The sequence below is a fragment of the Homarus americanus genome, unplaced genomic scaffold, assembly GCF_018991925.1.
Source record: "Homarus americanus isolate GMGI-L3 unplaced genomic scaffold, GMGI_Hamer_2.0 scaffold52625, whole genome shotgun sequence".
NCBI classification, from domain to species: Eukaryota; Metazoa; Arthropoda; class Malacostraca; order Decapoda; family Nephropidae; genus Homarus; species Homarus americanus.
The window spans coordinates 9578-35941 of record NW_024752137.1 but is presented as its reverse complement, the minus strand read 5'-3'; the positions used below and the strand labels follow the sequence as shown (position 1 = coordinate 35941).

The 26364-nt window shown below is 41.4% G+C and overlaps 3 protein-coding genes across 3 annotated transcripts; 2 read left to right on the top strand and 1 right to left on the bottom strand.

Annotated features, from left to right (window-relative positions):
• The first annotated feature begins 546 nt into the window (after positions 1–546).
• On the top strand, positions 547–4764 carry LOC121854969. The gene is made up of 7 exons (XM_042349790.1): positions 547–685; positions 1256–1429; positions 1620–2358; positions 2955–3099; positions 3568–3687; positions 4019–4134; positions 4306–4764. The coding sequence occupies exons 1-7, from the start codon at positions 626–628 to the stop codon at positions 4431–4433; spliced, it is 1482 nt and encodes a 493-aa protein (XP_042205724.1). The 5' UTR covers positions 547–625; the 3' UTR covers positions 4434–4764.
• Positions 4765–12847: 8083 nt separating this feature from the next.
• Positions 12848–15197, top strand: LOC121854970 (101 kDa malaria antigen-like). The gene is made up of 3 exons (XM_042349791.1): positions 12848–12978; positions 13770–13892; positions 14320–15197. Exons 1-3 carry the CDS (start codon positions 12974–12976, stop codon positions 14441–14443), a joined length of 252 nt encoding a protein of 83 aa, XP_042205725.1. The 5' UTR covers positions 12848–12973; the 3' UTR covers positions 14444–15197.
• Positions 15198–17766: 2569 nt separating this feature from the next.
• LOC121854972 lies at positions 17767–24487 on the bottom strand. Its single transcript, XM_042349793.1, has 9 exons — positions 24130–24487; positions 23833–23995; positions 23525–23550; positions 21940–22131; positions 21183–21338; positions 19817–19999; positions 19370–19499; positions 18647–18797; positions 17767–18200 (listed from the first exon to the last, which is right to left on the bottom strand). The coding sequence occupies exons 1-9, from the start codon at positions 24466–24468 to the stop codon at positions 17936–17938; spliced, it is 1605 nt and encodes a 534-aa protein (XP_042205727.1). The 5' UTR covers positions 24469–24487; the 3' UTR covers positions 17767–17935.
• Between the last annotated feature and the right edge of the window lie 1877 nt (positions 24488–26364).

Sequence of the window (26364 nt, the reverse complement as noted above, 5' to 3'; positions counted from 1 at the left end):
ATACTGTTAACAAAACCATAGCTGTGTTATACTGTTAACAAAACCATAGCTGTATCAGACGAAGCTAAGTGTTAGTATGATGACATACCATCGGCTGGGACTCACTTCTGTGATGTCAACTAGACGTGTTTTGATCGCTGGCATTGTTTGGGCGCTGATGGTGTTCATCAGCTGGGGTTCAGCGAAGCTTTACCTGACCACAACATTTTCTATCCCCACCTTGATAACATCTACCCATAACGACGCTGTTCGCCAGGCGCATCATCACCAGCAGTGTCAAGCTATGTTTACTATTGATAAAGGGAAGGGTGGTGGTATTTGGTACACAGGTACGTGTGTCTGTCTGTCTGTCTGTTTGTTTAATAAATCAATAAGCGACTTTCCTGGTTCAATCATTCAATCGCTCACCCATGCATGCATTCCTCTGAGAACGATGAATTATTTTCCTTACAAAATTATAGTTGAAACATTGACCACAAGGGGCTAAGAATAGGTGAACTTTGTCTTTTGATTTTGTTTATCGTCATCAGATGCTCCCTATGAGAAGCTGAGCCGACAGCTGACATCACTTTTGGCTGACACTGAGTTTAACGTCAGCAGTGATAAAGCGAACGCCTCCGTCAGGATGCACTCAGGTCCTCGTCTCCAACTGATGGAGGGCTCCGTTCCATATATCCCCTGCCAGGTAACTCCTCCCCACCTATTACCATACATCCCTTGTCAACTGAGTCCCCAAGTAATGTACAGTTACCCACAATTTCACCTGTTACCGTGGTTGGCGTGTTTTGTGAGACGTGGCATCTGTGTTTGTTTACATTATAGTAAAACTCCCGGAATGAACCTCGCAATAGTAGCCAGCCTGAATGTAAGCATTTTTTGCATGGTTACAGTTTTAATACCGTTTACAAAATAGAACGTCATTGGATCCTATTTGCTAAACGGTGGCGGTGTGGCGAAGTGTTGTGACGTAGGAGAGGGAGGGGTGGGAGGTTCTCTTCACCAAGTTCACCGGTTAGGAAAGAGGTGCACCGACGTACTGTCATGCTTAGTAAGGTGTCATCAATCTGTAAATGATGACATGCTCTCCTTGTTAACCTTTTTGCCACACCGCCACCGCCAAGCAGATAGGAGACAATGACGTTCTATTTTGTAACACCCATACGACCACAGAACTAATGACCCCCCTCCTTCCCTCTACACCTCCACGTCCACAAAACTAATGACCTCTATCACCCACACCCATCCACGCCCACAGATCCGTCATTACGAGGCGAAGGACGTGGAGAGATGCAGTGCGGCCAGAGCAGCTAAGGGTAAGAAGACTTGGATAGCTTTCGTCGGCGACTCCAACCAGAGGCAAAAGGTATATTCCTTGATGAGATTCCTACCACCTGAACTGATGTACACATTTTACCTGGGCAATAAACAGGTAAGACATTAATTAACACAAGAGAAAAAATCAAGTAAATGAGTTTAAACTGTAAAATTGTTGATTAAACAACTTGATACAAAAAAATTATGAAAAACTGAATAAATGGATTGATAATTAGACCAATAATAAAAAAAAATATTAATGACATGCCGACATAGACCATAATATTGGCTGTTGTTTTCTTTAGGTAACTCGCGAAGAATTTAGAAGGGCTGTTACCTATCATGTACACAGACCTCCAACCTTCGATATTCTTGGCCGGCGACCCTCCACGACCTCCAAGACTACTAAGACCTCTACGACCTCCACCACAACGACAAGTTCCACATCAGATCTTCCTGGTAGTTATCACCTCGACACAAGTAACCATAGTCATAGCGATACTGACGATGCTGGTGGTTACAGAGGCCTTAAACGAGACTCTAATAAAGGCAGCAGTAGTAACGAAAAAAACGAACATGATAACTTTAACGGTCAAAACGGTATTAACAGTCATAACGGCTTTAATGGTATGAATGGTCAAGATGGTATTAACGGTCTTAATGGTGCTAACGATTACGGTATTAACCGTTATAACGCCATCAACGGTTATAATGGTACTGACAGTCATAACAGTACTAACGGTCTTAATAATAACGGCCATAACGGTATTAACGGTCATACTGGACTTGGTGCTTATGATGAAAACAACGACTCGAAAGGGGAGGAGGAAGAGGAGGACCCAAGTGACTTCTCTTACTCGGAGGAGGAGTTGCTGGAGGAGGATGTACCACTCGACTCATACGACCTGAGGGTGACTCTGGTGTGGGCGCCAGGAGGCTCCCTCAAGATCATGTCGTCTTACACCGAGGATCACCTTGAACAGAGAGTCACAAAGCTACAGGATTGGGCGAAGGGGGATGTCGTTCCTGACGTCATGGTGGTGGGTGAGTGCCTGAAGGGAGTCCCCCATCCTCCCGTTATCCTTTATTATCTTCACGGTCTCACTCTCTACCTCAGGTTAGGTTAGGTTTAACAATGTTAGTCATGTGGCATAAGTCCTGTGTATGTGTGTGTATGTGTGTGTGTGTGTGTGTGTGTGTGTGTGTGTGCCAACAACTTCAACATCATGAAACCTCGAGACCTTAAAGTTTGCATATAGGCTTAAGAAACCTTGAGACTTTTCACCTTAATGATTTTATTTTAAATTTGGGTAAAACTTAATGAGTTGAGGGAGGTTGGGTTGGTTTAGTATTGGTATGATTAGGTTTGGTTGCGTTGGGTTAGTTTAGGTTGAATTGGATGGCAATAGTTTAGCTTGGAATAGACATGGATTAGATCAAGTTATATATATATATATATATATATATATATATATATATATATATATATATATATATATATATACTGTAACCCGTAAGAAGTCGGGTATACTTTGCATAGTAACTATTATACACTGGGAATTATTTTTCGATGATCCTGTATAGCCTATAACCTCACCAGCAGATCCAGACATCACGTTCTCCCTCCTTGTCTTCGCCAGGATATGCTACGTGGTTCATAGTTATGAGGACGGCCTTGGGTGAGTTGTCCCACTTCACCAATCTGCACCGGCTGTCTCACCCTCTGGTCCAAACCCTCAGCCGCCTCGCTCACAAGACCCGGATGCTTCTCTGGTCACAGAGTAGGTGAGACAGAGTTCACCCTCCACAAGATTCGTAGATAAAGTTTTTCTTCCTTGTTTAAGATCACATCTTCTTTGGGTAAAGTTTTACTGCAATTTTGTCAACATTTTGATCACTATTAATGAACTACACCTCAACAAGACAGTTTTAGTTGCCTATCCTGAAGTTAAAGAGCAACAACTCGAACCTTTTCAGACTCAAGGATCAAATTCTTCTTTCGTTATGATATATAAGAAATTTAGCCTATACGAATATTCATTTTACTTTATAATTTAGAGAAATATGAAAGATATGAGGTGGTTCGGGCGATAAAATAGGCAAGTGACCAAAGTGTATTATTAAAAATAAAAGAAAGAGAAAAAGTAATAAATATAATGGTATAATGAAAACACCCCAAGCGGCTTTGTCACTTCTCCTGTTCTTGCCCGCAGTGTCCCAGGTGTTATTTGACTCCCTCCTACACTCTCCCAGGTATCGTTGGTTTAACTTCGAGAACGCAGATGTCTCCCCTAACTTGAAATACCTTCTCTACATTACCCAATTCAGGGACTCCCTCCCTCTCATGGACGCCTGGCTGTGGTCGCTACTCAGGTAAGTTAGTTATCTACATTAAGCCTCTAAAAAGAAAACCTGAATATTAGACACCATATTTTGTCACCTGAAGATTAATCACCCTAACACTAGCCTAGGCCTAGTCACTTAACCTAACCTAATCTCACAGTAACTTGACCTAACCAAATCGCATTCCCATGTAAAATTAAGGTGACTGGTCATCAAGACAGTGAAAAGAGTTGGGGTGTTTAATGTTCAGGTGATCCGGTTTTATTCAACTTAGGGTAACCTAACAGTAACTAACATTAACATATATAAAGTAGAGTCATGTTTCACCCTCGATTACCACCACCTTCTCCTCATCCACCAGGCCCACGGGGACATGGCAATGGGACTCGACCTTGCCTTTCAACCTGGCCAACCTGAGAGAGTGTCAAGCGTACAAACAAGCCAAGCTCTACGCCGACCCAATCTACTCGCGCAAAGGTAACATCATGATCTATAAAGCCTTCACTAACAAGGTCACTGCCACAGTCATAAAAATCTAAATACATAATATATTTCGGCACAGAAGGTCAGTTTCCGTGAGTTACGACCATTTTCATTGGTATATTTGTTTACACGAGTTACCCCCTCTTGTTTCTCTCTCCTGCACAGCTAGTTGGTGGCAGTGTAACGATGTTCAACACGCCTCCTTCGAGACCAACGCCAACGAGATTCACATGTTGTTCAACTTCCTATGTAACTCGTACCTGTCCACACCACAACAGTACTGTTGCTCCTGAAACAGGGAGATCTTCCGTTCATATAGGCGAGGAAGGGAGTTCACGTGTTCGTTTCAATGGGGGAGGGCGGATCTCACGTTCACTTTGACGGCAAAGGAGGATTTGCAAGATTAGTGGATACAAGCGATAGGATATATACAGATGAAGAACGGAGACTATTGGACAGCAAAAACTAAAAAAATATGATCGTACCTGAAGTGTGACCTGTAGCCTTGACTTAACTATGAAAAAAAGACGGATACTTCAGTGTTAAGACGACAAGTTTCTGTATCCTGTTTACAGTATTACCAGTAACAGAATCAAGATTGTTTTATTTTGTTATCCCTTTATATACGGCTAGATAGATTCATGGATGATAGAGAGTGGTAGTAACTCTCGACAGGAGCTGCCATACACAGGCCAACCGGCCTATTGCAGACTCCTTATTTTCTTATGTTCTTATGTAATTCGCCAGTTTTAGGTGATTTGACCTAATTAATAGTTGATTGTGCAAGTGTTAAAGTAACGTAGTTAATGTGCTTTGAGTGAAGTATTTTATGTCCTGTATGTCCCTTTGAAACGTTGAGGTTCGTTATAAACAGTCAGTGAGCCGCCACGCTTCCCACCCACAGGTCCCTATCGCAGCCTAGGCCATGTCTGTAGCGTGGATGACGCATCCACTAGTCTTGGGAGATGTCTGAGGTCCAGTGGAGTCGGGTGTCCCCTTGAACCCCGACAGTCAGAAGCTCCACTACCACCCATGGGCCCCATAGGGGGTACTATTCCCCTGACGCCATGCCCACGTGGTGAACCCGGATCGTCAAGCCCCACAAACAACTGCCATCATTGGTGGATGAGTACAGTACATAACTCGGTGGGGCTATTGGTGTGGTGGTGGTGTTAGTCCACCGGAATTATCGGAGTTTGTTGGAAGGTGTCACTTGGTGAGGAGACTCCCATGGCGGCCGCTGGAGTATTGAGTGTTATACTGGCAGGTGCCACTGGTTTTAATGGTGCTAAGGTGCTGTAAGAGTTTGTGTGTTTTTTAGTGTGTACACCCAGTAGTGGTGCAAGTAAATTGAGCCTGAGAGCATGGTACCAGGAGTTCCTGTTTTGGGTGAATACAACGTCTTCTGTAACCATTTTTGTGTTTAATAAACAGTCTATTTGTATGTGGGTCTATGATTCACCTAGTATTCACCGTTGTTCTTTCCCTAATACTCGATACTATACTTACATGTACCCATGGGCCTTCCTCTCACGTCACGCTCCCAGGTCAGAGTATTAATGTAAGTTGTTGTAAAGAGTGCCAAGCCCTTACAGGGTGGCAGCTTGTGGTGCACACTCATACAAATGGTAGTAGTGGCTCCCGCTCTTACAAATGGTGATAGCGGTGGTGATGTAATGTACATAGTATCGAGTTGGGAGGAATGACTGATACTGTGGGTAATTTTTTTTTAACTGTGATTTGTAATAACCATTTCACTGTAACTAATGAATATTTCAGATTGCTTATGTAATTCTGTGCAAAAAAATTTTTTGTGGTTTTACGGAGAAGTTGAAAACTTCACGGCAAATACTTTACTTGAGGTTAGGTTAGAACTATTGCCTCAAGGAAATTAGAAATCTGGTTCAAAGTAAAGTGTACAGTAGAGTGTGGGAATTTGTATTGTTCAGAGTGTTGAAAAGTGTCTGAGAAACAGAGGTTAGCTACCTAACTATTTTTTTGCATTCTTTTGTGAAATCTCAGAAAAGTGTTGGTTGTATACCAAGGTGATATTTTTTTTTGGGGGGGTGCCTTTCTGCACTGATAACATAGCAATTGTTGAGATCACTCGAGTTAATACTTTGATATTTACAGACAATGGGCGAGCAGTGAACATATGCCGTGTTAAGAGTGTGGTGGGCAGTGTTGGTTTCTGAGTGCAACGGAAGGCCATAATTGAACTAAGGTTATGTAACTGCGTGTTATTTGAAATTGTGACATATTTTGGATGTATTTGTTTTTATTTCAATTGGAAGTGTTTTAGTTCTCAGTTGACGTCAGTTTTGACAAGTGAATTTATTTGTATAACGCGAGTTGTGTTATATTTCCGAGGATTGTACTTTTGTGTTGTTTCTATTAGAGTGATTTTAATGCCAAGGGCATTAGTTCTAGCAGTGTAGACTAACAGGCATGGTCAGTAAGAGTGTTTTATGTTTATTTGAGATCTAATACATGTGCAATTTCAGCAATTGCTTTGATGGGTTGAGGACTCTGTGGTGATATGAACATCTGTGAAAGAACGCAATCTTTGAAAATTGATTGTTGAAAGTACATGTAAGGACCCCCAAAAGAGAGCTGTACGGACAATGACCTACTTGAGAAAAACAGATCACACAAACGAAAAATTTGCAATATTGAAATTTTTAAAAATCGATGATATTGACACTTACTGCTGTGCCCTCTTTGTTTACAAATCTATCAATCACTTGCTTGACAATAATTACTTCCAGTTCCGGAATAATCAGAGATGCAACTTAAGGCACCCAGAGCTACTAAGACCACCCCCCCCCCACCCCCATGCGCTCCTCTCAGTCCTAGACCCCCATAAAATATCACGGTGTGAAGGCGTGGAACAACTTACCCCCACCCACCCGAGCAAAGACTACGCTCCCTTCCTTTAAATCATCTCTAAAAAAATACCTACTGTCGAAGTATTAATACTTCTTGTAACACTTACTATATTTACAGTACCTGCTTTTATTGTACCATCAAAACCGTGGCCTCGGTGGCTCAGCAATAAGTAATAGCAGCCCCCGCTCTTACATCAGGACAAATTTACCAACAAAAACACAGTGAAGTTTCAGAACAAACCCCTGCCACTTACCACAAGTACTTACGTGACTCTATAATATTTCGAAAATATTGATAACTTAAACATTAGCCCTTTGAGAATTACCACGATTATTTGTGAATGATAACTTAACCTTTTGAGAATGATAAACTAACCGTTTGAGAATGATAACAACCGCTTGAGAATGATAACTTAACCGTTTGAGAATGATAACATAACCGTTTGAGAATGATAACTTAACCGTTTGAGAATGATAACATAACCGTTTGAGAATAACCGTCATTGTTCTCTAGGGGTTAAGTCATTGTTCTCTAGGGTAAATATCAAACTGGGGCCTAGTTAATGTCCTCATTATAACACAGTGTTCTACTCACCTTTGAATCAATGACAGATGAAAAAGTCGACATCGTATACAGTCAATTGAGGCAGTGCCATCTGTATTGCTGCCACTTTCCGACACTTCAAGACCACAGGTGACACTCTCCGACTTCTTAACACCTGTGACACTTGACGAAAACGACACCTTAACTCCTTGTGACACTTGACATTCTTTGAAACTTTACATATCTTGACGGCAGTTATCTTCTATTGACACCTCATGGCCACAACACTTCATGACATTGTACCTATGATTCAACATACATTCTACGACACTTTGCTACATTCTACGCCGGTCTATAGATCCTTTTATGACACTCTTAAGACCTAATTTCTTTGTATAGTTCCGATACAAAATGACGATTGTTTGCTCTTCCGTGAGCTGACGTGTTGAAGGCGGCGGCAGCACTACTGACGAAGCAAGAGGTGGTGTGTGGTGGGGGGCAGAGAGTCAGGGTTCAAAGTTCGACCACACTCGAAAATTTGTTCGAACCTGAGTCATTTTTGGTCCTTGTCTCTGTCTTCTCTTGCTTACGTCTCTTATCTTATCTACAACATCCACAAAAATACTCCTTAACAAATATCCTAAATCATCCACCCCAAAACATCCACATCATCCACTCTACATCATTTTACTACTGTATGAGTGAACGAGAAAAGACCCTTCGAACACAAGACCCCGAAGCTTCTGAACCACTAAATCACTGACGTCATCCATGTGTTGCCAGAAAACTTGGAACCAAAATTACTTTATTTCTTGTTGTTATTTCTGCCCTGGGTAATTACCTACACACAAACAACCAATCATAGACTATTTAAATCTCGGAATTTATGCACGGCAAGAAAATTCGTAACCTCCACGATACTAAAGAGTGTCAACAAATGTAGTTATCTAATACACTGAATCTGTCTAAACCGACTCTAAAGGGCTTAGCCTTATTCTGAATATACGTAAGATTTGTTAAAGTTTAATAATGTGGACTTTATTATAAATCCATAAATTAAATCAATATACTACGAGTACAACTTGTTAACTACAACACTAGTACATGTTGTTAGATACTCTGGGCACAGTCCATTACTTTATTTTGTGCCTTTGAATATTTATTTTAAGTCTTTATGTAAAAGTCAATAAAATATTCCTGGACATTACAGTTTAAAAAAAATTAATACGTTCCATTTTTTTTAGTTCAAGAAACATATAATGTATGTAATATATTGTACAGTACAATGAAAGTCACATATGCCTGGCGGCCGGTTAAAGACAGCGTGGATATAACACACAATATACTTCAATAGTACTACAGGTAACTATTCGGTACACAAGTCGGCAGGGTGACCGGCACGTCATTACTCCGTCCTACAGTAAAGTTAAGGTACCCACCCATTTGCTACTGTGTGTGTGTGTGTGTGTGTGTTAACCCAAATTTCTGCTCCATAATGCCGTGGCAGCATAAAACGACAATTTACCAACTGTTGGGGAAGATCGCAAAAAACTGTTTTAAAAATGTATTGACGTTAGTGATGCCACAATAAATCGGACTACATTACGTTAATAAAAATATATTATGACTATGCTCAACTTATCATTATTCAACTCAATCAACTAACATAGGAGAAAATGTGAAGGAATTTTTGAAGGAATGATCCAAATATTTCATTCAAGTTCCAGTAATTTGTCACCTCCGAAGAAAGAATTCTCACGCCACCGAGGGAAGGAAAGTTTCTTAAATACAAACTTTCCTCAAGATTTTTCCCAAGTGTCTGTCAATAGAATGAAAGTTTTAAGAATACCAGCGTAAGAACTGTCACAGATGATAAAAGCTACGATAGAACCTCAAAGACAAGGACAAGGAGACGATAAGGAAGGAAGCGATGATAACAGAGATATAACCAATAATGGATACTGTATATAGTCTCTGTTTCATAACTAGTTCACGGACATATAAAATGTAATTTGTTAGTGAAAATAGATTGTTATTTCAAGCTTCACTGGATGTATTTATTTACATACACACTTCACTCAAGCGAGAATAAAGTCCGTTAAATTTTCAAGACTTTCATTATCTTTATTTAGAAATTACGAAGATGAAGCACTTACTGAAACAAGGTTAATGCTTTACACTAGTGGCATATAATAATTCAACCTTTTAAGGATAGTAGTTTAACCCATTGTGGATTATGTTTAAACTCTTTGATAACGATGATTCAACCTTTTGAGAACTGTTTTAACTCTTTAGCGACAATAATTTAACCCTCTGAAGACGATGGTCAGGGCCGTCTCCAGGAGGTCTGCGGGGCCCGGGGCAACTCAGCCACTGCGTACTCCACCAACCCCCATGGGACTGCCGCTATGGATGGTAAGGTCACGGTTGCGATGGTGGCGTAAGCCGTCAGGTCAGATTAACCAGTCAACAGGTAATGTGTCTGAGGTCACTGGGTCTAGTGCTGGGCCCCGCGGGGCCCCCCACACGCGCGGGGCCCCGGGCGGTCGCCCCTGTTCGCCCCCTAAAGGACGGGCCTGACGATGGCTAAACCTTTTGCTGATGCTTTAACTCACTGATAATTAGGACTTAACCCTTTGAATGTGATTTACATGTTTCATAATCTGCCGAAAATTATTATTATTATTATTATTATTATTATTATTATATACGCAGACATTGGCTATGAGGCAACAGCCACTGAATGCCTGATAGATCTGCGGCTTAAATAACTCAGCTATGGTAGTTAATTTTGTATTAGAATATTTAAGTAATAAAATGGTGCTGAAGGTAAGGCTATAAGAGGAGGTTGGAGGCCACATTCTGTAGTAACAAAAAAGTAATAGTAATAGTAGTAGTAGTATGTTTCATTGCTTTTTTTTTGGCTGTTACTGTTAGTATTACTTTAATCATAACTATTAGTATTATCGCAATTTCTATCGCTAATAACACGTAATATTACAACAAACAACATGTGACCTTAAAGACAAAACAAAAGTAGATGCGTGGATTATCGTCAGCGTGACCAAGGTCAGCATTGACGTCACAGCAGCTCTCCTGTTCCAGAGATCAGGAGTGCAAGGACTGTGACCAATGGGACGTTTCCATTCCTGCATTACGAAGTATAGATAAACTCTTCTGCTCCAATACGTATCTAGAAGGACGCTCTGCTTTTCGACCGTGCTTCCGTTACAATGGTGTGTGGTGGGTGGCGGTGGGCGGGCGTGGGTGGCGGTGGGTTGGTTGTGGGTTAGTGTAGGTGGCGGTGGGTTGGTGTGGGTGGCGATGAGTTAGTGTGGGTGGCATTGAGCAAAGGTGGGCTTTGAGAAATACCCGCGCTATCCACCCGACCGACCACATACCCCAAGACCAAATACCTTTCCACCCGATCGACAACTTATCCACACGACAAACCACCTATCCACATGACTGACCACCTATACACATGACTGACCATCCATCCAGCTTGTAGCGTAGAAAATGTACCCTTATTCAACTCCCAATGTCAAGCTGAGTTTCTTCTTCTTCTTCTTCTTCTTCTTATTCTTATTCTTCTTATTATTATTATCATTAATATTATTATTAATACAGTATGATGATGATGATATTGATGATGAGTAGTAGTAGTAGTGGGGGAGGCTGGAGGCCACAAAAAAGAAAAAAGTAGTAGTAGTAATAGTAGTAGTAGTAGTAGTAGCAGCATTTTTTGTAGTAGTAGGGGAAAAGATTCATTAACTATCTATTTACTACAAGTCAGTAGGTCAAGTCACTCTTTTATACTGTACGTGCCGCTACAGCAGTGCCACTGAATGGTTCCTATTTTTTTATAATTAACATTAATTTAACTGGTTTTTTTTATGGTAGGTAGGTAGGAAGGTTAGGTAGGTAGGTAGGTTAGGTAGGTAAGTTAGGTAGGTAGGTGGGTAGGTAGGTAGGTAGGTTAGGTAGGTAGGTAGGTAAGTAGGTTAGGTAAGTAGGTAGGTAGGTAGGTCGGTAGGTAGGTAGGTGGGTGGGTAGGTAGGTGGGTGGGTTAGGTAAGTAGGTAGGCAGGTAGGTAGGTTAGGTAGAGGTAGGTTAGGTAGGTAGGTAGGTAGGTAGGTAGGTAGGTGGGTTGGTAGTTTAGGTAGGTAGGTAGGTGGTGGGTGGGTTAGGTAGGTAGGTGGGTGGGTTAGGAAGTAGGTAGGTAGGTTAGGTAGGTAGGTGGGTTAGGTGGGTGGGTTAGGTAGGTGGGTGGGTAGGTGGTAGGTTAGGTAAGTGGTAGGTAGGTAGGTAGGTGGTTGGGTTAGGTAGGTAGGTGGGTGAGGGTGGAGGTAGGTAAGTAGGTAGGTAGGTTAGGTGGTAGGTGGGTTAGGGTAGTTAGCAGGGCAGGTAGGTAGGTAGGGTTAGGTAGGTAGGTAGGTGGGTGGAGTTAGGTAGGTGGGTGGGTGAGGTAGGTAGGTAGGTAGGGGTAGGTAGGTAGGTAGGTAGGTAGGTAGGTAGGTAGGTAGGTAGGTAGGTAGGTAGGTAGGTAGGTAGGTAGGTAGGTAGGTAGGTGGGTTAGGTAGGTAGGTAGGTGGGTTAGGTAGGTAGGTAGGTAGGTAGGTAGGTAGGTAGGTAGGTAGGTAGGTAGGTAGGTAGGTAGGTAGGTAGGTAGGTAGGTAGGTTAGGTTAGGTTAGGTAAGTAGGTAGGTAGGTTAGGTTAGGTAGGCAAAACTGTCAAACACGCACATAGTGAGTCGGCATATATACATAGTGAAGTAAAGAAACAATGAATCTCTGTGACCAAGTCTAGTCCCAACAAAACACTATATAGATCCCTTTGTTTACGCTGGGGCGGAGGGGGGCTAACCAGTAACAATATATCTACAGAAAAAAAGAAAGTGCAATTATAGGTTAGGTGTATCAAGGTGTAGGTCGACTGAGTACACCTAATAGTATAAAATTAGGTTCGCTGATCTTAGTGTCTTGACGGATCATATCTTTAATATGTTTGTTGTAAGATGGGTTGAGTAACCTAACCTAACCTAACCTAACCTAACCTAACCTGACCTTAGCTAAAATGGTAAAGATAAATAGAAAGAATTAACGAATATAATTAAGATCGACTAAAACCACGGCCATCACTGACACAAAAACATCACCGAGATAAACAAAAGAAAAACAAAAGTAGAAAAAACCCACATTGTTTATAAAGTTTTGTAGCATAGTTGCGTGATACTACGTGCCGAGTGGATGGGCAGCCATTTACCGCCAGCCAGGTGTATGTACAGTATAGTGGAGCAGAGACGGTACAAATACAGCCGTGTCTGCTACCTGTCTTCACTCCCACTCTCGTCGCTGTTGCCACTACTGCTGCTTCAGATCCATCTCTTACAACACCAAGATGAAGTAAGACTCTGTGTGTGTGTGTGTGTGTGTGTGTTTCTGAGCTGTATGTCTGTATTTCTTCACTGTGTTCATCTGTCATTCATCTGATACATAACACATGGTCACTGTATCAATATTATTCATCTGATACATAACACATGGTCACTGTGTCAATATTATTCATCTGATACATAACACATGGTCACTGTGTCAATATTATTCATCTGATACATAACACATGGTCACTGTATCAATATTATTCATCTGATACATAACACATGGTCACTGTATCAATATTATTCACCTGATACATAACACATGGTCACTGTATCAATATTATTCATCTGATACATAACAAATGGTCACTGTATCAATATTTGGGAGCTCATATTTGTTTTTGGCGACTCAAAATTTGGTCACTTTTTATTTTGTTCAACAAATCATTATACTTTCTTTTTTATCTTCCAGGAAATAGATCTTGTATATTTTCAGTTCGTCGATGTAGTTGTTCTGATCATTATTTTCTTATTTGTCATTCGATATCATCTCGTTATTCATTATTCGTTATCATATTGTTATTCATTATTTGTTATAATTCTTTATCCGACGTCCACACTCAACATTCAATTTGGTGAAATTCTAGACACACATGTCTATATACACACACATATTCCTATAAATACACTGACATATACATACGCAGACACATACATATTATACCGGATACACAACACACTCTCTACAGCCCTCAACACACACACACAAACACCTGTTAGTGATATAAACTTTCACAAGTGTTCTTCTGTGCCAAGGTTTGCCCTGGCGGTGATGGTGATGCTGGCCATGGTGGGCGTCAATTACGCCTTCAGCTCCCAGGACCTGAGTTCTCGCAACCAGCAGATGGACGAGGTCGATGAGGAGGACTCTTACACGAGGTACCACTGTCAGTCAGACCATTGGGTAGTGGTGACTGTCACTCAGACCAGTGGGTAGTGGTGACTGTCACTCAGACCAGTGGGTAGTGTTGTCAGTCAGATCAGCAGGTAGTGCTGACTAATAGTCACATGAGCGGGTAGTGCTGACTGTCAATCAGACCAGCGGGTAGTGGTGATTGTCACTGAGGGAGTGGTAAGTGACTGTATGGCTAATTAATAGTATGACTGATAACTTGGTGGGAGAGTAACTTGATAACAATTTAATGGGGAACTAGTTAATAGTGAGTGTGACTGTGGGAGTTATTGACTGGTGAAACTGTAACAGCAGTTAATGGGGAGGCATTGTATGCCCACTTAACTGTTAAGACTAAATAAACAGTCACTAGCGAGACCGTTAACTCTTTCTTAATTAATTTCTGTTTCTTAGTGTACACCAACGCGTCCGTCGTCAAGATGAGGACTATGAAGATGACTCTGACGAGAGCTCTGACGAGGACTCTAGCGACAGTGAATCGAGTTCGGAATCAGAATCGGAAAGTGACGAGAAGTAACCAATAGGACGTCTACTTGTACTACTGGCAACCACGGCGACCACCAACAAACATCTCTCTCCCCTCCAATCAACAGCTGTTTTATCTCTCCCTCTCCTCCAATCAACTGCTGTATTCTATCACTCCCTCTCCTCCAATCAACAGCTGTTTTATCACTCCCTCTCCTCCAATCAACAGCTGTATTCTATCACTCCCTCTCCTACAATCAACAGCTGTATTCTATCTCTCCCTCTCCTCCAATGTTCAACAAGTGCTTGGTGAGACAACTAGACAAGCACAGGCCAGACAAACATACACACTCACAGAAAATGTAAACCTTCACAAGAATGAAGAAACCTGATTTTTAAGTTGTCATAGTTAAGTTGTCATTGTTTCAGGCAAATAATTGTTTTGTTAACTTAATTTGTACTGTATATGTATCCAAAAGAGATAAAAATAGCATACTACTACTACTACTACTGCTACTACTATGGATTATACTGTAATGTTAAAATATATTACAAATAACACATGTATTCGTCAACAAAAATCAAACTAATAGCAACAACAATATGAACATTTGAAACAACATTTTAATTATAATAATAATAATAATAATAATAATAATAATAATAATAATAATAATAATAATAATGAGCATTTTCCATCACACTTAGATGATTATCACAAGTAACTAAAAAAAAAGATACAAAATTAATTGATCCAGACCAAATATTGTATAAAATAATTCAGTCAATAAAAATTTTCCTGATCATCTTGTTGTTCCGTTCTTCCTCCTTTACCGTGGCGAGGGTGAATGAATCAACAACATAGCCTAGCCCCCTTCAGTCTCCCTTCTCACACTCAGTCTCTCGATTTCTTTGATTTTGTCACTCCAGATAAACGAAATGTAATGAAACTGGGGTAACTGAGGAGAGACATGTTTCTAAATGTAACTGACAAGTCCAGTGCTAACCAACACTAGTACAGTACATGTTAATAAGTATTATTTAAGAACTTTAACTGCATCTGCCCGAAGTGAGCAACAGAAAACTGACCGAACGTTTAATAAGTTGACAAGTGGCGACGTTGATAAAGTATGTAAGAGGAAAGACCAAGACGAACATTCAAATATTTATCATTCTTTTATATACCGAACCTCCAGAAAAAAAAATACATATTATAAACAGTGCCAGATGAGGAGCTACGACACGCCAACTACATTTCCGGGAGAATATTATCTCAAAGTCAGAGACGTCCATTCAATTGGTCTGCTTTTGGAGTGATGCGTAGGTGATGTTAGTCCTTTGAGGGCGGTGGTTTAACACATGATCCTTTGAGGATGATAAGTGGAGCAATAATCTCCAAGGGGTTAAACCGACGTCCTCAAAGGGCTGAAGCTTTGAATGTTATCATATATACTGAGCGTGAATATTAATATTTGCAGGTAAAGGTAAAATAGAGGGAATAATCTCCGTGCATGAGAACACGACAGGTCACGGCCAACCCTCGAGTCTGATTGTTTTTGTTGTGTTTTTTAGATCAGTTACGTTTTAGTTAATCTCTAAGTCTAGTGTTTTTTGCTGGTTTAACTTTTCACTCGATGTGCAGAGCGGGAACTCAACTAAAGAAATCACAAAACAATAACATTTCTGGAGGTAAGTTTAAACAGAGTGGTTATTATGCTAGTAATGTAGATAATGTGTCATTTTAATATATTTATTTTCCTTTTAAACCAAACCACGAACTAGGCGAATGCATCTTAGTGTACTGAGTAAAGAAAAGAAGGAATATCATGTCCTCATCTCTATGAAGCGTTGGCCAGTCAGTTTCTTTAATGAAAACAATATCCTTTGGAAAATACAATATTAACATGTCTGATCCAATTGAGAGCCTGAGACCTCTTAATGGCATTTGATGTATACTTTACATTTACCTCAAGGAAGTATTATATAACATTTAATATCATCTGGATTGCTACACGTAACATGGTGTTAGTAAATATATATTAGAATGGGATGTTTTATGGTGGAACAAAGGGAAATGTAGTATAATTACTGGCATGGTAATTATTATCAAAGTGACAATTTATGATACAATGGTAAAAATGTTACAGCAGGAGAATAAGAGTAAGTGTTACAAAAATATAAACACTTAGACAACAGACACACTTTAAGAGATGATTTAAAGGAAGCTGGAACGTATAGCCTTTTTCCTTGGATGGTTGGGGGTAAGTTATTCCACACCTTCACACACCTGACAACACACTTGACAACACACCTGACAACACACCCAATCAACCCCAGACTTTTCCCTTAAATTAAAAAAATAAAACTTGTTGGTTGATCTTAAGACTTCACCACATACCACAGATTACTGCCTTTATTAATACACCTTCTCATATTGTTGTGACTTACTGAGTACACACGGAGCAGTCACAGCTTGGCCTGACTTAGAGAGTTATACATTATCTCTAATACCTTTTAATTGTTGATGGCTTAGTGTAATTACTAACTTTGTGACGGGATTAAAGACCTTAGTTGTTGAAACGCAGTGGTAACTTAATAATTACAATAACTTGGCCTAAAGTCACGTACAACATTGATCATATTAGTTAATATATTTAAGAGGTTACGATTAGGTTACGTTAGTTTCAGTAAGGTTAGTTTATGAGGTTAGTTTAGGTTAGGTTAGGTTGTTTACCAGATACTAACATATCAATGATGATCAGATGGTGACATGTAAGACCATCCTTGGTGACAATTAAACACCGAGTAAATTCTACTACAAGGATTTATTAGATGACGAGGCAGAGTGACTATTAAACCTGGGAACACAAGGAAGTAACATGGTCGACACTGTACTCAGCCGCCTTCACCTCCCTTCAGCTAAAGACAAGGTACCCATCCTCAGCTGGGTCGACAGGGTATGCCCCGAGGGTGTGAGCGCGAAAGCCATACTAACACTGACGTAAAGTGGTTCTATTATTATGATCTAGATAGTAATATTGGACAGATAGATAAATACAGAGAGTGTTATTTAGACAGATAGATACATAGAATAAGATATGTATTATTAAAACATACCTACATAGAGTGAGAGATATAACTGACAGAGGAATAAACAGATAGACAGATAAATATACAGTAAAACCATCAAACAAAATCTATTGGTTCAGCATGTCCATAATGCAGGTATACAATATACAGAAACAGTGCAAATATACAATGTCATACACAATGCATATATACACACAATGTACGAATGTAGGCTACATAGACACCAAAGGTCTACTAACCATGTACATAAACAGTACAGGTATACAAACAAGGTATATAGACAATGTAAGCATACAAACAATGTACATGAGATGGTGTATGTATACAAACAATGTACACATAGACAGTGCGGATATACAAATAATGGTAAAGATTAACTCAATTCAACCAAGGATAAGCCAGAACAACCAGACAGGTAGACAGACAGGTAGATAATTCACCGTCTCGATATCAATTAGCACGAAACACCACTTCGATCACCGCCAACACAACGCACCACCACCACCTCCACCAGCAGGAACAGCAAGGACAGCACAGTACCAGCGACCCACAGAAGGAAAGCGCCTTGGAGATCCGTCAGACTTAAAGGCAAGGAACCGCCACTCACGCTTCCACCACCGTCCACCCCGTCGCCCATGCCACCGCCGCCCAGACAGTGAATAGCATTATGTTTCTGCGACGCCCGTTTTAACACACCCATATCTCGCAACCAAATCAGTCTGTTGAGGCATTATAATGGTCGAGCATTATACCCTCTTAAATCATATTCAGTCAAAATAATATCCTAATGTTTTGTAATATAGGAAGTTTATCATAGCCCCGTGAAGAAGAGAATATATTAGAATAAACAATATTAATAGAGCACTGAAGATATAAGTGGAATTAGAAGAAAATATAATAACGGGAAACACTTGATACTTACAAAACTGATACAAATTACTGTATTATAATTATCAATCACAAATACAATTACAAAGTTTTCATTATTGCAAAAGTACATACAAAAATTAATTTAAATAACAATTGAATAATGTTAATAATAACAAAACTTCATTCAAATCAATTAAATAAAAATAGTTAAATACGTTCATTACTACGAGACTTTAGAAATAATTAAAACAATCTCTCTCTCTCGCTCTCTCTCTATAAGACCACCACCACCCACCTCCTGTTGAAGAGCTGCCTGAAGAAGGAGTTGTTCTGTAGGATGATGTAGCTGAACTGGGAGGAGAGGGGCTCAGGTTCTACGTAGAAGGCACAAGGTTGGTTGGGTCCTGCGCCGCTGTTCTGACGGTAAACTACTCCCAGGGCAGAGACTGTGGGTAAGAGAGACGGTAAACTTGCGGTGAGGAAGACACAGACAGACACACACCGACATACATACATACATAAATACATACATACATAGAAACTGTATAGCCTTAGCTGCAAGCCCCTCCAAAAATTCCATGTCTCACACACAGCGTTAAGGGTGAGTCTGCCAGTTAGTTTATCAATTTATTTATTTCGTCGTCAATTTACTAACTTGAGCGCTGTCTCTCTCTCTCTCTCTCTCTCTCTCTCTCTCTCTCTCTCTCTCTCTCTCTCTCTCTCTCTCTCACCCAAGTAAATGTATTTGAGAGTTACTAAAAGATTTATTCGGCTAGTATACGATATATCACCATATAAGAAAGAACAACCTGCTAAAAGCTTTCCTATAACGATATACCTTTTCATATAACAGAACAGAGAGCAATATACCCTGGAACTATTCATATGATATACCCAAAATATATCAAGTATTCCAATTATACCCAAAACTAACATACTACGAACATGTATGATGCTGAGAGAGAGAGAGAGAGAGAGAGAGAGAGAGAGAGAGAGAGATGTACTCAGTTGTACTCACTAATAGAGGCTACAGGACTTTCGCTGAACCTGTCCATGACGGTGTTGTGATCGACTCGGCCAAAGGGATAGATGCTACCACGCTCCTGGGCCACACGAAACAGTTTTTGGAAGGTGTCCAGGCGAGAATACTGCAACAGAGAGAGAGAGAGAGAGAGAGATTAAAACAGAACCCCTAACAACAAAACCTCAGAACCAACCCCTCACTCACACCAAGAATCCACCCGGAACCCCTATATACCCCTAGGATTTCCAGGAGGAACCCCCAAAGTAATCTCCCAAAAGCCCCCCATAGAAATTCCCCGATGGAACCCTACCCTTAAGAACCCCTTCCTGAGACCTAACGCCCCATAACACCTCCAAAGAACTCCAACGAAGCCCCACGATCCCACTCCAAGAACTACCCTATAAGTCCCTCCTCTCCTCGTCCAAACCATGAAGTTGTTACCTTGAAGTTGTCGTAGTGGCTGAACCCTTTTGTGAGGAGAGGAGCGTAACCTTGCTGCAACATCTCCTCCGGGGTGCTGGGGTACTGCTGCAGGCGAGGTATGGATAAGAACGCCGTCAGGTTACCGCTGGAGGGTGATGAGGGAGAGGTGGAAGTGTTAGTGTTGAGTGTAATGGTGGATCTCTCTCGTTGGCCGACGGAAACTCAAATGTATAAGAGCCAACAGTCACCAAACATTTCCACCTAACCTAACCTAACCTAACCTAACCAACCTATATGAGAGAGACGTAATTGGAATAACCTAACCTAACCTAACCTAACCCAACCTATATAAAAGAGATGTAATTGGAATAACCTAACCTAACCAAACCTAACTTAACCAACCTATATGAGAAAGACGTAATTGGAATAACCTAACCTAACCTAACCTAACTTAACCAACCTATATGAGAGAGACGTAATACTGACATGTGTATTAAGACAGCCTCTCAGTGCCCATATAATTATCACAATAATATGAGACATAGATACGTACACACACACTCACCTATATGAGACAAGGACACGTACACACACATACACACACTCACCTGTATGAGACAAGGACACGTACACACACATACACACACTCACCTGTATGAGACAAGGACACGTACACACACATACACACACTCACCTGTATAAGACAGACACGTACACACACACTAACCTGTACGTGGCGTAGACCACTAGGGCAAGTACGAGACCAGACACGTACACCAAACGCGAAGCCGTGGTGTTAGGGCATAGCATTCCTAATAGATAGATAGATAGATAGATAGATAGATTAGATAGATAGATATGAGGAGATTCTACATTTCTGACACTTCTGGGATGAATTTGGGGGAACACACACACACACACACACACACACACACTGCATTAAAATTGACAAATACAAAATTATTGTTGTCATCATCATCATTATCATCATCATCTCCCTCTTTTCTCACCTTGATTAACGATGCAGCGATAGGCGATGCCCAGGAAGAAGAAAACGGAGTGCGGGTTACTGTGGTCACCGCGGCAGGGGAGACTAGTAAAGTACAGCACCGTCCCCAGTAGTAAGATCATCCCCACCAAACATGCCCACACCTACAAGAACAGATGTGGGAGGTGGATTAGGTGTTGTGAAGGTTTGAGGGCACTTTGTATGTAAGGGAGGATAAGGATAAGGGGAAGTGAGGGAGGGTGAGGGAGGATTAGGGTGAAGGAGAAGGTAATGGTAGGGTGAGGTGTGTTACTTATCTAAGGAGGTTTTTGCTCATACGAGTAAAAATGAGGAACATGACTCATCAGGGGCGTGAAGATGAAGAATATGACTCACCAGAGGCGTGAAGATGAGGAAGACGACGAAGATGGGCTTGAGGATGTGCTTAGCGGGGAACATGAGGTAGACGCTCGACTCCAGCAGGTGACTCGTGAAGGACACCACCTGACGCCTCTCGTAGGTGATGCTGAGGGATGACAGCCCCACCTCCACCTGCTGCAAAGTGGCCACGCCAGGTAAGAGGAGGTGGAGAGAGGTGGGAGGGAGGTAAGGAATGCAGAGAGAGGTGGCAGGGAAGAGGAGGGTAGCGGGGAGGGTGGAGAGGGGGAGAGGGAGGTAAAGAGAAGTGAGAAATGTGGAGACAGGAGGAGGGACGTGGAGTGAAGAGAGTAAGGGGGGAAAGGGAGAAGAATGTAAGAAAGGTAGAGAGAGGTGGAGGGAAGTGGGGGAGGTGAGGAAAGTAGAGAGAGAGGGAGAAGAATGTGAGAAAGGTAGAGAGAGATGGAGGGAAGTGGAGGAGGTGAGGAAGGTAGAGAGAGAGGGAGAGAGAAGAGGAAGGAGGTGAGGAAGGGAGGAGAAAGAGACACTTAGATAATTAAGTAGTACATATGTTAATTCGTCATAGTATCAAAATAATAAAACACACACACACACACACACACACACACACACACACACACACACACACCCCGAGCACACGCATACCTCTCACCAATGTATCTCAGGTTCAATCCCATGGTCGGATGTGAGAGGGATATTATCCAATGTGACAAAGACCCACTCGCTGCCTTACCCTCGTCAAAGAGGTTCTCACCTTCTCGGCCACGGCTCCCACCAGGCCAATCCAGGAGCCATTGATAAGCCGAGTACCGTAGCCGCGGACCTGAGACACGTTGTACCTGAAGTGTAGACTCTGCTGTAAGAAGGCCATCACCTCCGCCAGGAACCCCACCAGGTGAGGTCCTCCATCTCCTGCAGACTCCACCACACGGAGAGTTGGGGAGCTCTGGTGGATCCAGAATTTGAATAAAATTTGGCATTGACTTTGAAGATTGTGTTTCCAAATATAAAATAAATATGAATTTGATAATGTCTTTACCAAAAAAAATGGAAACAATAATGAAAAGTTTAATAATAATAATAATAATAATAATAATAATAATAATAATAATAATAATAATTATAATTAATAATAATAATAATAGAGATTAATCATATCATTCCTATCCAAACGACATACGTCACCACGTAACCTAAACTAACAAACTAAGGTAACTACAATAGATCTGAGATAACAGGTAAGAAAGGATGAAGTGAAGAGAAATCAACACAAACCAAATAACCTTTCAACACCTGGCACTCCCCTCCCCCATCTCACCCTCACCTGGCCCTCACCTGTCTCATAATACGATCTTCAAGCCTCACTAGTTTCTGGTATGATTTTCTTCTGAGGATAAACTATTGATGTCAATCATTGTTCAGTAACTCCTTTGACAAAACATATACCCGACTTCCTTTTGTTTCTACGTGTGTGTGTGTGTGTGTGTGTGTGTGTGTGTGTATTTCTTGTATATTTCGTGTATTCATTGTACATTTGTTTGTTTTCGCCGCCTGTATCTCGTGAACATCTGTACCTGTATCATGATTGTATTTTACCTGTACGACGCCCACCCTGATGCTGTAGTTACTAAGGGTGATGGGGAAGGCGAAGGGGTCACCCACGAGACGCAGCCCACCACGCCCACGCCCACACCCCACCCGCGACCACTGCACGCCCGTTGAAGAGTAAACCAGTTTGTATACTAAGACAACACACGTAGCTGCAAAGAAATGATCTTAATAATAATGATAATAACAATAATAATAATAATAATAATAATAATAATAATAATAATAATAATAATAATAATAATAATAATAATAATAATAATAATAATAATAAAACAATAATAATAATAGTAGTAATGGTAGTAGTAATAGTAGTAGTAGTAGTAGTAGTAGTCGTATATAAACACTTTATTGCACCTTGACCTTCACAGGACACTATCAAACCAAGTGCTCCTATTACTACTACTGTTACAACTATTACTACTACTGTTACAACTATTACTACTACCGTTACAACTATTAATACTACTGTTACAACTATTACTACTACCGTTACAACTATTACTACTACTGTTACAACTATTACTACTACCGTTACAACTATTACTACTACACAAAACCAATTACCAAACCAAACTCTAAAGACTATTTTACTACACCATCCAAGTTGTCGTAATTGCTTTGTAAATCGTGTCAATAAATGTACACCGTTGTATTAAACCAAAATAAAAACAGAGGTATATCATGGAGCTACCCAAAGCACATCTGTTGCAACGAGAGACGTATTATACCCTAAGAGCAGTCACCGGTGTTATCGCTGTAGCAACCAGAATAATGCTTTAGTATTTAATTTAACTTTACCATTTTATCATTTTATCTCTCTCTACACACACACACACACACACACACACACACACACACACACACACACACACACACACACACGTTTTCAAAACTAAATGGAATTTGATCTGTTACTTTATTGTCAAACCATCTGAGGTTGACTACCAGGTTAGTATTTTTTATGAACCTATTAGTACAATGCTCTCAGGGGAGTATTGTACAATCTCTCTCTCTCTCTCTCTCTCTCTCTGCTGACCTGGTGAGCGGTCCTGGTGCGTCTTGGTGACCTGGGTGACAAGAAGGAGGTTGAACTGACTGGTGAGAGTGTGGGTCACCAGGAAGCGTGAGTAGTGGTGAAGACTCCCCTCGCTCACCAACACCCACACTTGTCCAGGAGTCACCACATCCGCCCCCACTGCCTAAAACGCGTGAGAAATACATGTATAATAGGTGAGAAACTTATGGGAAATATCTGAGAAATGTATGAGACGTGAACAATATCTGAGCCGCCCCCCCCCCCTCTCTACAGTCAGGTGAGCAACGAGAGACTCACCTGTTTCACCGCCTTGGACAGGTAGTCGCCGGAGCCGTAGAGGACGACCGTGGCTCTAGAGTACTGGTTGGGTCGTTCCTTCAGGAGATTAACGACCTCATCCACGTCTCTGTGTACCTCCAGGGGCATTATCCTGACCTTCCCCAGGGACGTCTGAGACTTTCCTGGGGACGCCGTGACTTCTTCCGGTGTCCTAGGAGGTGTCTCTGGTCTTCCTCGGTTTGTCCGGTTGTCCTGTAAGGATGTCTTGGTTTCCTTCAGGATTGCCAAGGGCTCTCCTAGGATCGGAGTGATCAGGGTCACTCCCAGAGACGCCAGATCCTTCTCTTCATCATCCATACCTTCAAGAAGGACCCCGAATCCTACCTGGGCTGACTGGATCAATTGCTCTGTAGAGAACCAACGGAGGTGAGAGAGAGAGAGAGAGAGAGAGAGAGAGAGAGAGAGAGAGAGAGAGAGAGAGAGAGAGAGAGAGAGAGAGAGAGAGAGAGAGAGAGACGGGAGGTGACAGACACACACACACGCACACACGCACACACACACACACACACACACACGCACACACACACACACACACACAAACAATTCAGTTAATCAACCAGTTTGTCAGTCACTCAATCAGTAAGTCACAATGAGTCAGTAAGTCGCACTCAATTAGTAAGTCACAGTCACTCAGTAACATCCAGTCTATCAGGCAGTAAGCCAGTCAGTCAATAATGTGCAGTAGGTCAGTAACTCAGTCAGTGGAGTCATAATCAGTCAGTCAGTCAGTCAGACAGTCATTCATTCACAGTTACTAAGTCAGGCTGTTAGAGATGATGATGATGATGATGATGATGATGATGATGATGATGATGATGATAATGATGATGATGGTGACGGTGATGATGATGATGATGATGATGATGATGATGATGATATGACAACAGTAGGAGGGTTTGGACAGAACTTACCAGGCGGGTCATGTGCGAGGTAGACGATGTGGGCGTGGGCTAGCGAGTGGTGGGCGTAGAGAGTGTCCAGCAGGGAGGCGGTAGTTAGGAGGGTGGGCGGCAGGGTGGGTGGTGTCGGAAGCCGCCCAAGAAGCGATCCACCCTCAGCCATCACGCCTGTTCAGAGAAACAGATAGATAGATAGATAGATAGATAAAGAGAGAGAGAGAGAGAATTTAACACAGCCATTACAACTTAAACAGCCAATGAACAGCAACACAGCACGAGAGAGAGGCAGCAATAAACAGCAACACAGCACGAGAGAGAGGAGCACAAACAGAAACACAGCACGAGAGAGAGCAGCAACAACAGCAACACAGAGAGAGAGGCAGCAATAAACAGCAACACAGCACGAGAGAGAGGCAGCAATAAACAGCAACACAACACGAGAGAGAGGCAGCAATAAACAGCAACACAGCACGAGAGAGAGGCAGCAATAAACAGCAACACAGCACGAGAGAGAGGCAGCAATAAACAGCAACACAGCACTCTAAAACAGCGCCACATACCCCATAAACAGACGAGAGCGATCGACAACACCAGCGCCATTCCTCCCATGTGTCTAAGTCGTTGCGGCGTCGATTGGAACTATAACCAGAGTGAGGGATATGTGCTTCAGTACTCGACCAGAGATGACTGAGGGATAAACTCTTATATTCGGGAAGGAGAACGATGACAACTCCGCTTGTTCGTTTATAATGACGACCCGATCGACGACCACCTGATTACAGAGAATTGGGGAGGAAGTTGGATTGTTCGTAATTGTGTTCTATTATATGTGGTTAATGACATTGGATTAAGAAAAACCTTTTGGTGGTAAGTCAGTCTCTCACTTTATAACACAGAATGACACTATTACATCACTCTACTCGGGACAGATTTTCAGTACTTGTCAAAAATCTGTCCATATTTGATGACACTCAAGAACGTTTGGAAGGTTTACGTCCGATTATTATGGATCTCGACAACCAAAGTTCCGATTTAAAAAGAAAATTATCTTTCAGTTTCCGATTTCAGATTTTTTATACAGGTAAAAGTTATCTTAATTAATTGTAAAAGAGCTTAATCTGACCAGTAAAAACACAGATTTTACACCTAGTCACGAATCCCAACAGAGTTCCAGATTCCTGATTTCTAGCCAGATAATTAGGTTTGCCTCTCTGAAATCTGTAGGAATTCCAGAGTCGTCGTTTTCATTTGATCAAAGGTAATTATGCCATTTGATCAGGCTAGTAAAGGTAAG

Coding starts and splice junctions, on each gene's coding strand:
- LOC121854972 (XM_042349793.1), bottom strand. CDS start 24,468: ATGGATGATGAAGAGAAGGATCTGGCGTCTCTGGGAGTGACCCTGATC. Junction 23,996..24,129: donor TGTCCAAGGCGGTGAAACAG/GTGAGTCTCTCG, acceptor CACGCGTTTTAG/GCAGTGGGGGCGGATGTGGT. Junction 23,551..23,832: donor GCACCAGGACCGCTCACCAG/GTCAGCAGAGAG, acceptor TGGTTGCTACAG/CGATAACACCGGTGACTGCT.
- LOC121854969 (XM_042349790.1), top strand. CDS start 626: ATGCACTCAGGTCCTCGTCTCCAACTGATGGAGGGCTCCGTTCCATAT. Junction 686..1,255: donor TTCCATATATCCCCTGCCAG/GTAACTCCTCCC, acceptor CCACGCCCACAG/ATCCGTCATTACGAGGCGAA. Junction 4,135..4,305: donor CCCAATCTACTCGCGCAAAG/GTAACATCATGA, acceptor TCTCCTGCACAG/CTAGTTGGTGGCAGTGTAAC.
- LOC121854970 (XM_042349791.1), top strand. Junction 13,893..14,319: donor GAGGAGGACTCTTACACGAG/GTACCACTGTCA, acceptor TCTGTTTCTTAG/TGTACACCAACGCGTCCGTC.